The sequence below is a fragment of the Cricetulus griseus genome, chromosome 2 (assembly GCF_003668045.3).
Source record: "Cricetulus griseus strain 17A/GY chromosome 2, alternate assembly CriGri-PICRH-1.0, whole genome shotgun sequence".
NCBI classification, from domain to species: domain Eukaryota; kingdom Metazoa; phylum Chordata; class Mammalia; order Rodentia; family Cricetidae; genus Cricetulus; species Cricetulus griseus.
Genome location: NC_048595.1, coordinates 193,610,731 through 193,627,016, shown reverse-complemented (window position 1 = coordinate 193,627,016; position 16,286 = coordinate 193,610,731). Strand labels below are relative to the sequence as shown.

Below are 16,286 nucleotides of genomic sequence, written 5' to 3'. Positions count from 1 at the left end.
AAAAATAAAAGAGGTCAAAAAATGTCTAAGGAAATTATTGAAAGAATACATCAAACTCTTTGGGAAGTATATCATGTAATTTTCAAAGGGGAAGGATTTAATTGTAGATATTAATTTCTCCTACTATGCGCAGTTAGACCATGACTGCTTTCAGCATCTGCACACTTCCAGCTGTGGGTATCCTGGACCCTTTCATTTGTCTCAGATCTGCCTTAGTCATGTAGCATGCACAGACTCAAAACAGAAAAGAATTAGGAATTGTTAGTAGACCTTAACTAGAGGATTGTTCAGTGGAAAAGCCAATGAGATCATGTGATGTGAAATAGCAGAAGAAATATTTATACATGAGACACAGCTATCTGATCACAGAGCAGAAAGGACAGGGGTAATAGGTCGAGGTATCCTAGAACATACTGTAGTGTAGAATTGTTCATGGAACTCAGAAGGTAAGAGGATCTGCTCAGGGAGTTTATTTCTATGGTGATAGATTACAGACCATAGCAGAGATCTATTGGGCAACAGGGCTTTGGAATTATCTCATAGTATTTACACATCTGCAATTAGTAATTCCTAATGATTAAGTTAGTTGATTTGCTTGTTTGCACAATGTTCAACACAACTTTAAGTCCCATATACAAAAACCACTTTCAGAAATCACAGTATTAAAGGGAGGTACATAGGCTTTTTGTCTTTCATAGCACATTGGTTTGTAGGGCCATTTTTGTCTGTGTACTATGACATAAATAACACAATAATGCAACCTGAGATTTTGCTACTAAGTCTTCATTACTTAGGAAGAACTTGTATTTAGTATTGCATTCTTACTTGTGTGCAAGGCAGAAAATGCACTTGTTGGTATAAGTTATGCCATCAGTTCCACAGACTGGCTCATATTCTCTGGTACAATATCCTAGAGGATTATATGCACTACATGGTTTCTGTAAAACACACAAAGATAATGTAAATATATTAGATCATGGACTATTGAATAAAATGTTCTTTACTATTAGTATATACTGTCATACAAAATTGTTTAAGTATAATCTACACATAAATGTAAAAGTCATACCACGCATGAAAATGATTATCATATTTTTAGTATGTAAGCCTCTACTAATAAGAACACCACACAGCTGGTGTAACAAGATCTTGTAAAGCAGACACCTTACATTGTGACATCTGTGATTCTCCACTAGACCACATTCTCTTCATCCCCCATTACCAAACTGAGCTTTTTATTGATTATTATTCTCTTATTCTTCTGTAATTTCATTATAATTTGCTTCACATATGTACTTATATACACATGTATATTTACATGTCAATACAGCTCATTCACAGTCATGTTCATAAACACACATTTTAAATTTTAGATACTTTGGTAATTTTTACACAGAAAACATATATATATATATATATATATATATATATATATATATATATGCAAACCAGAGATTTTGCTACTAAGTCTTCATTATGTAGGAAGACTTAACATATATATATGTATATATATATATATGTTATATCTATTATATATATATGAGACACATATATATGTGTGTGTTTGTTTGTGTATGTGTGTATGTGTGACTCACTTTTTACAAATCTTCTGACACATTTGTCACAGATGGACAGATATATTGATATTTAGAGGGAATGTTCATTTATTTTCAAATTTAACATTTATTTTCAAATGTAACATTCTACAATATGATTATATGGAAGTCTTCATTTTTTATGGTGATTTAACCATTGATCTGTGGGCCATAGATATTTACTTACATATTTGATTTCCAATGGCTGCAATTTGGGGTTAAGATACTCCTCATTTCATCTTGTAACAATAATAAGTTGTTTCGCATTTCTGACTGATATTTTGGTATAGTGTATTAAAATATACCATTTTTAACTTTTGAAGAGTTTATTGTCTTTGGTAAATTTTACATTAAATTGCTCAGTTTATAAAAAAAGAAAACTTTACTTTTAAATTTCTATATATAATAATAGTAACTTACTGTTCTATGGAGAAATATTGGTCTTACAAAGGAACTTTCTGAAAACAGATCAGAGGAGACAGATAAAAATCCATAAAATCAACATTGTCCACATTGTTTTGTTGAGAAGTACCTACATCTTAGTGATAAAAATTGTCTACAGCTGTAAATAATAAATGAGAATTTTGTGGCAATAGTAAAAAAATAACAAAAAATGCATGCAAATTTAGACAATTCTAATTTCCAAACATATATAGCTCTGTGAAACGCAGCACTATGTACTGCTCTATTTAAAACTACCATCTTGCATTTGTTAATAGATGTGGATATAAGAACTTTATATAACTCTTTATCTGAAATACCCTGGTTTAGAGTTCAAACCATCTGTTATGTATTCACTTACGTTGGAAATAATTGAAAACCTGTAGTTTCGAGGTTCTAGTAACATTTCACAAATGCCTCACTTTGAAATTCACTGACAATCTTGAACTTGACAGAGAATAAAACACCCCCTAATGTAGGTCTGAAGGTAGAGGTTCTAAAGCCATCAAACAAATTGGATTTTCAAACAGTGGCATATATGAAGGCATTCTTCTTTCCCCAACTTGGCATTTAACAATAGGGTTGTTAGCAATCTGGAGTACAAACGAGCAGAGACTAAAAGTCTATACACCCTGATCTAACCAACTGCTCTCTTCAAACTTCTGCATTGTGGACTAGTTAGAAAAAGAAATCCCCTGCTCTAATTTTAGAGACTTTTGTAAGATGACCAGTTTAAGGACTACAAGTCAAATAAGCGAAGCTCATTTGTGGTTTTCCAGAGTTGTTGCCTACTGAAGTTTTTAGAATATCCTCAGGGTTCTCATCCAGGACAGGAAAATGTACTCACCAGAATAAAGAAGAAATAATAAGGTGATGTACATAACTCTTGAGAAGACCAACATTTTATGAAAGACACAAAGAAACCTTTGGAGAATCAGTAAACAGAGTACCTTGGAGAGAAAATAAAACAACCAGGGAACAGTATGACAGATGATCTTGATTTTAAGGAAACAGTTCCATCTACCCAGATTCCTGATTAAGATAATATTCCCTTTTATCTGTTTCTAAAATATGATTCAACAGATTACAAAAGATAGATGATACATAGATAGATGGATAGATAGATAGATAGATAGATAGATAGATAGATAGATAGATAGATAGATAGATAATAGATAAATAGTACAGTGACAAAATACTAACGGAGGAAATCTGATAATAATATGAGAGAAATAGATGGGGAGAAAAGAGATATTTGAATCTGTATTTTAAAAAATAAAGCCTCCATAGTCGTTTTATTAGGAAGAATGCTAACCTGGAGAAACCCCCACACAAAGCTGTCTTTCTGGGATCCCCACTTGACCTACCTAATACAGAAAGATATTTGGTTTAAGGGCAAAAGTTCAGGGGCTGTGGCTATTTTGTTCATTCCAATGTTCACTTTTATTTTGTCAATCAGAGCCTATCAGCAAAATCTCCACCTTCTATGATCGATGAGCACCATGAACTAAGAAGATTGCACAGGAAAGATAAGACATTAAGGCATCATGAATTCACCCTGGAGGTTATAAAGCAGGTTATGAGTGAAGCCTATCAAACACTTCTCAGTAGATCTTTTCTTGGCCAGAGACAATGGGACAGTTTGACCTCATGAACTCATAAGAGCTAAAAGTATGAAAGTAGTCATTTACTCTAGAAAAGGGAAGACACATAAATATTTTCCAAATTAATGAGTTGTAAGAGGAAAAGAGAAACAATGAGGAAAAATAAGTTGTAAAATGATATTTAGACATGGGCATAGGTTATTAATTTTTTGTAAATAGACATATGCTAGAAACATCAAAACATTCTAACAATGGTGAAGACATTGCTACTGTCAAAACAGTGAATTGATAGGAGTAAAGGCCTGAACATTGCATAGGCAAATGCTCCAAGTTATGTCTCATCATCAACCTGGTTTAAGGAGGCTCACCAAAAACAGAACTCAAAATTATAGAGCAGAGAGAGCACAGGTCGGGGGAAAAAGCGGCCCTGTTACAATTTATTAACTATGTCTCTCCATAGTTAATTTTCTGCATCTATACACACTGGGAATGGATTCCCACTGTGCCTGTCCTGAGCCACACTTTCCTACTGTTCTGCTTTTAATCAATTGCTTTCCTGTTCCCTGAGTATATAGGGATGTATGTCAAAATAATACATAAACACTTACTGGCAGTTTATACTTCATTAAATCTAGAACATTAAAGTAGACCATTGCTTTAAATGAATATAAAAATATAATACTGAGAAATGTGTTTCTATCTCTTTTTGGGCAATATCTTGATTTTTTTAACTGAAAACAAAATGTTAACAAATTATATTCTGACGATGATTTCCTCTTAGATTCTCCCCAACTTCCCCACCCCCCTGAATCCACAACTCTTCTTTCTTTCTCTCATTAGGATACAAACAGGCATCTAAAAAATAATGTTAACAAAATAATATTGGATAAAATGAAACAAAATAACAGAATAGGATGAAGCAAATAAAGAAACAGAAGACTAGGAAAAAGCTCAAGAAACAAACACACACACACACACACACACACACACACACTCACCCACACAGAAATCCCATGAAAAGACAAAATCAGAATCTATAATATATACACAGTGGGCATGTAAAGTTAGTGAATAAAACCCTGATACATCATTATAAGATAAAATTATTTTCAAAGAAGCATTATTTAAAATATAGAAGATGGGCATGTGTCATGATCTCTTTCTCAGCTTGTTTGTTGGTGGTGTGCAGAAAAGCTACTGAGTTTTATAAGTTGATTTTGTGTCCTGACAATTTGCTAAAGTTGTTTGTAGAAATTTTGTGATGGAAGTTTGGGGAATTTTTATGCATAATATCATATCACCTGCAAATAGGAATAATTTGGCTTCTGTTATACTGACCACACTCCAGAGCAGGACCCACACCCAAGAGACTTATCCAACACAAACCATACCTTAGACTTGATGAGGTAAAGAAGGAAGGGAGGGAGGGAGGAGAACTTGGAATTGGGTAGGTAGAGGTAGGAGGATCTGGAGGAGTTAGGGAATAAATACTTTCATAATACATGGCATAAAATTCTCAAATAATTGAAGACATTGAACTTTATAAAAAGAATTATTACATCACTCCTGTGGCTACTTCTTCAGTCTCCAAATTGACTTGATCAAGGGCCCAAGAAACCTCTTCTACCATTAGACTGATGGACTTCCTCTATCATGAGACTGGACTTTGTGCTGCTGCCATCAGACCCATGAACTTCCTCTATCTTGAGACTGGATAATGTGCTGTAGGTGTAACCAAAGCAATCATTAACACAGCTACAGACTCAAGGCCAATCCTACCAGAAAAACCTGTAATAGTTGTTCTGGATGGAATATGATAGAAAGGCTTCCCAGAGACTGCAGGCAGAGACACCTTCAGCACCCCAGTGGAGAAAGGCAACACTGCATAAGCTAAGCAGGAGCTCTAAACTGTGGTCTAGGCACCACAGGACTGCCAACCCTGTGGGAATGCAGAGACTACATTAGGACAGTGTTTGTATTGGCTATAAAAGTCTACGTGCAGGGGAAGCTGAGCTAGTGAAAGACAATCCAGTATATAGGCCTAACCAGGACCAGCAAATGAAGCAACAGTCTGGAGACAAAATAATATTCAATTGATCACATTTTCTTATATACCCACACTTCTCTTTCAACACTACAGCTATTATTTATCTAGCAATGATTTCATCATCTTCACCCTGGTCTCTTCCTCACCAAAGCAAATACTTATTATAGTTATTGTGCAGAAAGTCAATGTAGCAGACCAATACTGCCACCTACTGCTCATATCTTCTACACTTTTGCTCTTACTTCTTGCCTTTCCTTGTTTTCCTTCCTGTTTCTTTTTCTGTACCCTCACCTCTTACTGCTACACCTCCCAAAGGCTGGAGGCTGGTCTGGTTTATGATATCTGTGTACATATCTTGAACTTATCTTTTTAGCATACCACTAACTAAACTCCCACAAATTCCACCGCCTTTTTTTTTACTTTGCCTTAGTTATTCTCAATCCTTCTCTACTTCCCATCCAGAAACTAATACTAATTAATAGTCTCACTGAGGTTGCTTCATTTTCTTGTATTTTCCTTTCCACTCATGAAAATTAAATAATATGTCATTGTACACAGAACCATCAGTCAGGGTCACTTTCTTTTACTCACTAAGATAATCAGTACAAAAAAAAGTGTGTGGTTTATAGTCTATGTGCTATTCAGTTATTAGAGTGGGTTAACTGCAGGACATGTGCTATTCAGTTATTAGAGTGGGTTAGCTGCAGGACAGTTGCTGCAAATAGTATTTGGCAACAAGAACAGACTGAACTTAGAGTCTTGTGCTTGGACACCAGTTTAATAGATGAAGGCATGACTACAAACTAACTACAACCTAGTCTGCCTCCCCAACACTGCAAACAGATACATTAGAAAAACAGAGAGGCAACCTAACTTAACGAACAAGAATAACAACAGAAATTTAACCCTCAATTTAAACCATGATGTGGCGATCTCAATTAAATAACACAATAAACATGAAAGGCAAAATGGGTTTTTCCTCCCAAAATTACCAATACTACAACAAGGCCTCTTGTGGGAATGACTTAAAAGAAATACCTGGTGCAGAAGTCAAAGGTTTATAAGTGTGATCAAATGAATCAAAGCATATACAACCATTTTTTAAGTCAACACAATTTAATGAAATAGAGTGTTAATACATGATTTTAAAATGGAATTCAATATACTTTCTTCTCAGCACTTCATGAAATCTTCTCCAAGCCTGACCACATATTAGACTACAAATCAAGTCTCAAAAGATATAAGAAAATTGAAATAACCCCATGTCATCCTATCAGACCACAAGAGACTAAAGCTGGGTTTCACCAACAACAAAAAGCCTTCAAATTCATGGAAACTGAACAACTCTCTACTGAATGACTGCTGGGTCAAAGAAGAAATAAAGAAGTTAGAGACTTCCAAGAATTCAATAAAAATGAGACACAATGAAAGTTATACTGAAAGAAATGTCCATAGCACTAAGTGCCTTCATAAAAATTGCAGAGAGCCAGTCAGCAGAGGCCCACAGAGGCACAAGCTCCACCTGCACCAAGTGGAGGAAGAGCCCCAGTAGCCAGTCAGCAGAGGCACACAACATCTGTACTGACTGGGGGAAGAATAAACACCCGTGCCTATAATTACAAACCTAGATCAGTAGACAGCAGAGTAAGAATACATTTAAGAACATAAAAAGCAATGTGGTGACACCAGATGCTAGTGTTCTACAACACCAAGACCTGAACATGTCATCACAGATGAAACAGAAGAAAAAGACGCTAAAAAAATTTTATGAAGATGATAGAGGCTCTTAAATAGGAAATCAAAAATTCCCTTAAAGAAATTGAGGAAAAGACAAACAAAAAGTTGGAAGAAATAAATAAAGTCCTTAAAGAAAGCCAAGAGAAGCAATCAAACAGGTGAAGGAAACAGTTCAGAATTGGAAATTGAAATAGAGTCAATAAAGAAAACACAAACCAAGGGAATTCTGGAAAGGGAAAATATGGTCAATGAACATGAACTTTAAATGCAAGCATAACCAAGAGAATGCAGGAGATGGGAGACAGAATCTCAGGAATTGGAAATACAAAAGGAAATAGATACATTGGTCAAACAAAATGTTAAATCCACAAAGGATTAACACACAACGTCCAGGAAATCTGGGACACCATGAAAAGACCAGACCTAAGAATAATAAGGATAGGAAGAGGAGAAAAATACCAGATCAAAGACACAGAAAATATCTTCAACAAAATTATAGAATACTTTCCCAACCTAAAAAAGGACTTGCCTATGAAGATGCAAGAAGTTTACAGAACACCAAATATACTGCACCAAAAAAGTCCTCTCACCACATAATAATCAAAACACTAAACATACAAAATAAAGAAAGAACATTAAAGGCTGCAAAGAAAAAAGGCCAAGTAACATGTTAAGGCAGACCTATCAGAATAAAAACCAACTTCTCGATGGAGACTCTGAAGCCAGAAGGTCCTGGACAGATGTTTTGCAGACACTAAAAGACCCTGGATACCAGCCCATACTACTATACCCAGCAAAACTTTCAATGACCATAGGCAGAGAAAAGAAGTTATTCTGTGATAAAACTACATTTAAACAATACCTATACACAAATCCAGCCTTACAGAAAGTACTAGAAGAAAATTTCCAACTCATGAAAACACAGGCTACAGATAATCTCACACCAGCAAATCCTAAAGAAGTGAAACACACACACACACACACACACACACACACACACACACACACACACACACACACACACACACACACACACACACACACACACACACACCCAACAACAGTAAAAGCAAAAATAACAGGAATTAAAGTTGCTTGGTCATTAATATCCCTTAATATCAATGTACTCAATTTGACTATAAAAAGACACAGGCTAACAAAATGGATACAAAAACAGGACCTGTCCTTCTGCTCCATACAAGAAACTTGTTAATTTTTAAAAACAGCCATTACCTCGTATTAAAAGGTTAGGAAAAGATATTTTTCAATCAAATGAACCTAAGAAGTAAGCTAGTATATCTATCCTAATATACAGCAAATTAAACTTCAAACTAAAATTAATCAAAATGGATGAAAGAGGTCATTTCATATTCATCCCAGGAAAATTCCATCAAGATGAAGTCTCAATACTGAACATGTATGCACCAAATACAAAGGCACCCACATTCATAAAGGAAATAGTACTAAAACTCAAATCGCACATTAAACACAACACAATTATAGTGAGAGACTTCAACACCCCACTCTCAGCACTAGACAGGACCACCAGACAGAAACTTGACAAAGAAACAAAGTGGACTCTGTTGAGATCACTGGGCTATTCCCGCCCCCACACAGTGCAGAGTGCAGAGGTGAGCTGCTTCGGCCCCTGCCTTGGGATCAACTTCTGTCTGCCCACTCTGGGAATTACTACCCAGGGGTCTGCAGGCAGATTGAATCAGCCCCTGAGGACCAAGCCACCCTGACTCTGCTGACATTTCTGCACTAGTCCTCCTCTCAGCCACCTGGAGAGCAAGTGCCTCAGACCCACCTGCACCCACCTTGAGACCCATCAGAATATCGGAGGCAATTGCACCCACCAGAAGAGAACCTTGGACCCATACACACCAAGAAAGGAAGAGACACCACCTGCACCAAATGGAAGAAGAGATGGGAAGACGACAACATCAGAACATATCCAAGCCAGGCGTTGGTGGCACAAGCCTTTAATCCCAGCACTAGGGAGGCAGAGGCAGACAGATATCTGTGAGTTCCGGGTTAGCATGGTCTCCAAAGAGAGAGCTAGGATAGACTCCAGAGCTATACAGAGAAATCCTGTCTCAAAAAAAAAAAGAAAAGAAAAGAAAACATCCAAAAATATGACATCACTAGAGTCTAGGGACTCTGCACCAGCAAAACCTCAATATCCCAACATGGATGAAGCAGAAGAGAGCAACCTTAAATCCAACTTCATGCAGATGATAGAGACCCTAAGAGAGGAAATCAGAAAATCCTTCAGAGAAATGGAAGAAAAGACAAACCAAAAGATGCAAGAAATCAATGAAAGCCAAGGAAATACAATTAAATACCTGAAGGAAACAGTTCACGACCTGAAAACCGAAATAGAAAAAATAAAAAAAAAAAACACAAACTGAGGGAATGCTGGAAGTGGAAAAGCTGAGTAAACAATCAGGAAACACAGATGCAAGCATAACCAACAGAATACAAGAGATGGAAGATAGAATCTCAGACACTGAACATAAATTAGAGGAAATAAATTCATCAAGCAAAGAAAATCTTAAGTCCAACAAATCCTTAAAACAAAATATCCAGGAAATATGGGACACCATGAAAAAAACAAACCTAAGGATAATAGGTATAGAAGAAGGTGAAGAAACCCAACTCAAAGGTGCAGAAAACATATTCAACAAAATCATAAATGAAAACTTTCCCAACCTAAAGAACACATGCCAATGAAAGTACAAGAAGCCTACAGAGCACCAAATAGAGTGGAACACAAAAGAAAGTCCGATCGTCATATTAAATAAAACACCAAAATTAAAACACCAAACTTCAGAATAAAGAAAGAATATTAAGAGCTGCAATGGAAAAGGGGCCAAGTAATATATAAAGGCAAACCTATCAGAATTACACCGGATTTCTCCATGGAAAGTCTGAAAGCCAGAAGGACCTGGATAGATATTCTACCAACTCTAAGAGACCACGGATGCCAGCCCAGACTACTATACCCAGCAAAGATTTCAATCAATATAGATGGAGAAAACAAGATATTCCATGACAAAACCAGAATTAAACAATATGTAACCACTAATCCAGCCCTACAGAAAGTACTGAAAGGAAAACACCAACCTAAGGAAATTAACTACACTCACAAAGCATAGGCAATAGATAATCCCACTTTACCAAAACCCAAAAGAAAAAGCAGGGTAAATCCACATACAATACCACAACCAACAACAAATCAAAAACAAACAAGAATAAGCACTCAATGGTCCTTAATTTCCCTTAATATTAATGTTCTTAACTCACCTATAAAAAGACACAGGCTAACAGATTGGATACAAAGACAGAATCCATCCTTCTGCTGCATACAAGAAACACCCCTCAAGTTCAAAGACAGACATTACCTCAGAGTAAATGATTGGGATAAGATTTTCCAATCATATGGACCCAAGAAATGAGCTGGGGTAGCTATCCTAATATCTAACAAATTAGTCTTCAAACTAAAATCAATCAAAAGAGATGAAGAAGGACATTTCATACTCATCACAGGAAAAGTCCTTCAAGATGAAGTCTCAATCCTGAACATCTATGCCCCAAATATGAAGCACCCACATTTGTAAAAGAAACATTATTAAAGTTCAAACCACACATAAAACTACACACACTTAAGTAGGAGACTTCCACACGCCGCTTTCACCACTAGACAGGACCACCAGACAGAAACTTAATAAAGAAACAAAGGATCTAACAGAAGTTATGGCCCAACAGAGTTTAACAGATATCTATAGAACATTCCATCCAAACACAAAACAATATACCTTCTTCTCAGCGCCACATGGAACCTTCTCTAAAATTGACCACATAGTTGGCAACAAAGCAAAAGTCCACAGATACAAAAGAATTGAAATAAGCCCCTGTACCTTATCAGATCACCATGCTTTAAAACTAGAATTCAACAGCAATACAAATTGCAGAAAACCTACAAAATCAAGGAAATAGAATACACCCAAATACACCATTCCTGGGATGAGGAAGAAATAAAGAAAGAAATTAAAGACTTCCTACAATTTAATGAGAATGAAGACACAACATACCCAAACTTATGAGACACTTTGAAAGCAGTGCTAAGGGGAAAGTTCATAGCACTAAGTGCTCATATGAAGAAACTGGAGAATAGTCACATGAGAGAATTGACAGAACAATTGAAAGCTTTAGAGCACAAAGAAGCAAACTCACCAAGGAGGAGTAGATGCCAGGAAATAATCAAACTGAGGGCTGAAATCAATAAATTAGAAACTAGGAAAACATTACCAAGAATCAATGAAACAAAGAGTTGGTTCTTTGAGAAGATCAACAAGATAGACAAACCTTTTTCCAAACTAACCAAAAGGCAGAGAGAGAGCATGCTAAATAACAAAATCAGAAAAGAAAAGGGGATATAACAACGGACACTGAGGAAATCCAGAGAATCATCAGGTCATACTTTGTAAACCTGTACTCCATAAAATTCAAAAATCGAAAGGAAATGGACAGTCTCATGGATAGATATCACTTACCAAAATTAAACCAAGAGCAGATAAGAAATTTAAATCGACCTATAACCCCGAATGAAATAGAAGCAGTCATCAAAAGCTTTACAACCAAAAAAAAGCCAGGGCCAGATGGCTTTACTGCAGAATTCTACCAGAAATTCAAACAAGAGCTAATACCAGTACTTCACAAGTTGTTCCACACAATAAAAGCAGAAGGGATATTGTCAAACTCTACTTATGAAGGTAAAATCACTTTAATAACCAAGCCACACAAAGATAAGACTAAAAAAGAGAACTTCAGACCAATATCCCTCATGAACATACATGCAAATATACTCAACAAAATATTGGCAAATCGAATCCAAAAACATATCAGAAATATCATCCACTATGATCAAGTAAACTTCATCCCACACATGCAAAAACGGTTCAACATATGAAAATCCAACAATGTAATCCACCATATAAACAAACTGAAAGAAAAACCACATGATCATCTCACTAGATGCTGAAAAAGCCTTTGACAAAATCCAACACATTTTCATGATAAAGATCTTGGAGAGCACAGGAAAAACAGGAACATATCTAAACATGATAAAAGCAATATACAACAAACCAACAACCAACATCAAAATAAATGCAGAGAAACTCAAAGTGATTCCTCTACAATCAGGAACAAGACAAGGCTTTCCACTCTCTCCATATCTCTTCAATATTGTACTTGAAGTTTTACCTAGAGCAATAAGACAACAAAAGGAGATCAAAGGAATACAAATTGGAAAAGAAGAAGTCAAACTTTCATTGTTTGCAGATGATATGATTATCTACATAAGTGACAGGAAAAACTCTACAAGGGAACTCCTACAGCTGATAAACACCTTCAGCAAAGCACCAGGATACTAAATTAACTAAAAAATAATCAATAGCCCTACTTTATACAGATGATAAATGCAATGAGAAAGAAATCAGAGAAACATCACCCTTCACAATATCCACAAGCAACATAAAATATCTTGGGATAACACTAACCAAAAAAGTGAAAGACCTGTACAGTAAGAACTTTGAGTCTTTAAAGAAAGAAATTAAAGTTGATACCAGAAAATGGAAAGATCTCCCATGCTCTTGGATAGGTAGAATCAATATAGTAAAAATGGCAGTCTTGCCAAAAGTAATCTATAGAATCAATGCAATCCCCATCAAAATCCCAACACAGTTCTTCACAGACCTTGAAAGAACAATACTCAAATATATGGAAAAACAAAAAACCCAGGATAGCCAAAACAACTCTGTACAATAAAGGATCTTCTGGTGGCATCACCATCCCTGACTTCAAGTTCTATTATAGAGCCATAGTTCTGAAAACAGTTTGATAATGGCACAAAATTAGACAGATAGATCAATGGAATCGAATTGAAAACCCTGATATTAATCCACACACCTATGAACAACTTATTTTGACAAAGATGCTAAATCTATAGAATGGAAGAAAGATAGCATCTTCAACAAATGGTGCTGGCACAACTGGATATGGACATGCAGAAGATGGCAAATAGATCCATATCTGTCACCATGCACAAAACCTAAGTGCAAATATATCAAAGATTTCACCATATATCCAGCCACTTTGAATCTTCTAGAAGAGGAAGTGGGAGATACCCTTGAACGAATAAGCACAGGAGATTGCTTCCTGAACATTACACCAGTACCACACATTGAGATCTTCAATTAATAAAAGGGACCTCCTGAAATTGAGAAGCTTCTGTAAGGCAAAGGACAGAGTCAACAAGAAAAAAACTACAGTCCAGAGAATGGGAAAAGATCTTCACCACCCCCACATCTGAGAGAGGGCTGATTTCTAAAATATACAATACCTCAAGAAACTAGCCACCAAAGCACCAAACAATGAAATTAAAAAGTGGGGTACAGAACTAAATAAAGAATTCTAAACAAAGGAATCTGAAATGGCTGAAAGTCACTTTAAAAACAGGGTATCTCTGAGTGTAGCCCTGGCTGTTCTGGAACTCTCTCTATAGACAGGCTGGCCTCAAACTCACAGAGATTCACCTGACTCTGCTTCCTGAGTGCTGGGATTAAAGGTCTGCACCATATCTGGCTTTTAACATTCTTTCCATAGTTGGTGACTATCAAGCAAGAGAGAGCCATTTTCTTTGGTGGAGGAGGCAGCCATTGATAGGTTGTGCAGTGCTCTGGTGGATGCTCCCATGCCGCGTGCATAAAGGCACCATTAGCTGGACTTGGTTGTGATGGCTGTTTTCTTGGTTGTCAACCTCACTGCTTCTGAAAAACCTAAAACCCCAAAATGAAAGATACACCTATAAGGGATTTGTGCTCAATTTGAAGTAGGAAGGTTACTTCTAATCTGGATCTTTGAAGTAGGAAGACATACCTTTAACTCATATCTTTAATCCAGATCTAATCTGGTCCATGCCTCCTGCTAGAAGCCTATATAAGGATGTGGAAGAAGGAAGCTTTTGCTCTTTGCCTGTTTGCCCTCACCTTGCTAGCAAGTCCATTTCTTCACTGGCATTAGCACCTACTTCTTTGGGGTTCCAGTGTCTACTGAAGACCAGCTGAGGCATCCAGCCTCATGGACTGAGCAATTTCTGGATTCTTGGACTTTATGTTCATAGCCAGACATTGTTAGATTAGCTGGACCACAGCCTGTAAGTCATTCTAATAAATCATAGATGATAGATAGATAGATAGATAGATAGATAGATAGATAGATAGATATTCATTCTTTAAGTTCTGTTACTCTAGAGAATCCTGACTAATACATTAGTATATTATACTTTTAAAAAACATGAAGTTGGGGCTAGAAAGATAGCTCAGTGGTTAAAAGCACTGGCTGCCCTTCCAGAGGTCTTGAGTTCAATTCCTAGCACCCACATGGTAGCTCAAAACCATCTCTAGTGGGATCTGATGCCCTCTTCTGGCATAAAGGTGTACATGCTGACAGAGAACTCAAAAAAGCATGAAGTTAGGAGGGAAATGGGGGATATGATGGGGAAAGGGAGAGCTAGATGGAGGGGATTGGGAGTGGCTATGACCAAGATACATTGTGTACATGTGTCAGATTTTTTTAAAAATTAAAAATGATATAATTAAAAATAAAGTCATCCCTAGAGCTGGGAAAAAAACTGCTCAGAATCCTATTTAACAGAGAAATGCAACTCAAAACAACACTGAGATACCACCTCACACCTGTCAGAATGGCTAAAATCAAAAATACCAATGACAATCTATGCTGGAGAGGATGTGGAGAAAAAGGAACACTCTTCCATTGGAATTGCAAACTTGTAAGACCACTCTGGAAATCAGTATGGTGGTTGCTCAGAAAAATGGGAATCAGTCTACCTCAAGATCCAGCAATTCCTCTCTTGGGTATATACCCAAATAATGCACGTTCATACAACAAGGACATATGTACAACCATGTTCATAGCATCATTGTTTGTAATAGCCAGAACCTGGAAGCAAACTACATGCCATTCAACTGAAGAATGGATAGAGAAAATGTGGTACATTTATACAATGGAGTACTACTCAGCAGAAAAAAGCAATGGAATCTTGAAATTCACAGGCAAATGGATGGAACTAGAAGAATCCATCCTGAGTGAGATAACCCAGTCACAAAAAGACAAACATGTAATGTACTCACTCATATATGAATTTTAGACATAGATCAAAGGATTACCATCCTACAATCCTCTTCACCAAGAAATTAGGAAACATGAAGTACTCTAGGGGATAAATCCAAGCACCCCAGAAATGGGAAGGGGCAGGAACTCCTGAGCTAATTGGGAGCATGAGGGAAGGGGAGAGGGAACTGCCAGAATGAGAGCAGGAGAAAAGGAGAGGAGAGGAGGAAATGGAGGAGCAGAAATATTGAGTTGGGGGAAGAATAGAGGAGAGAGAACAGGATGAGAGATACCAAGCTATTGTAAGTCCCAGGAGAGATCTGGCACTAGGGAGACTTCTAGAGATCTACAAAGATGACATAAATTGACAATCCAGAAAATGGTGGAGAGGATAACCTAAATGCCCTTCCCCTAAAATGAGATTGATGACTACTTTTTATGCCATCCTAGAGCCCTCATCCAGTGGCTGATGGAAGCACAGACAGACATCCACAGATACACACTGATCTGAACTCTGGAACTTAGTTGCAGAGAGGGAGGAATGATCTTTGAAGGGGTTGGTACCAGGTTGGAGAAACCCACAGAAACAGCTGACCTGTACAAGGGGGAACACATCAACCCCAGATGCTGTGTGGAAGGCCAGTACAGGACTGATCCAGACCCTTG

At 36.8% G+C, this 16,286-nt stretch overlaps 1 protein-coding gene across 1 annotated transcript in view; it reads right to left on the bottom strand.

Moving 5' to 3' along the window:
* The window catches only part of LOC113834070 (serine protease inhibitor Kazal-type 10-like), a 28,556-nt gene that overhangs the window by 52 nt on the left and 12,218 nt on the right, over window positions 1-16,286 (bottom strand). Inside the window, exon 4 of the mRNA XM_035438733.1 lies at window positions 826-938. Within this exon, the coding sequence (XP_035294624.1) occupies window positions 826-938 (113 nt within the window). The remainder of the gene's footprint in view (window positions 1-825; window positions 939-16,286) is intronic.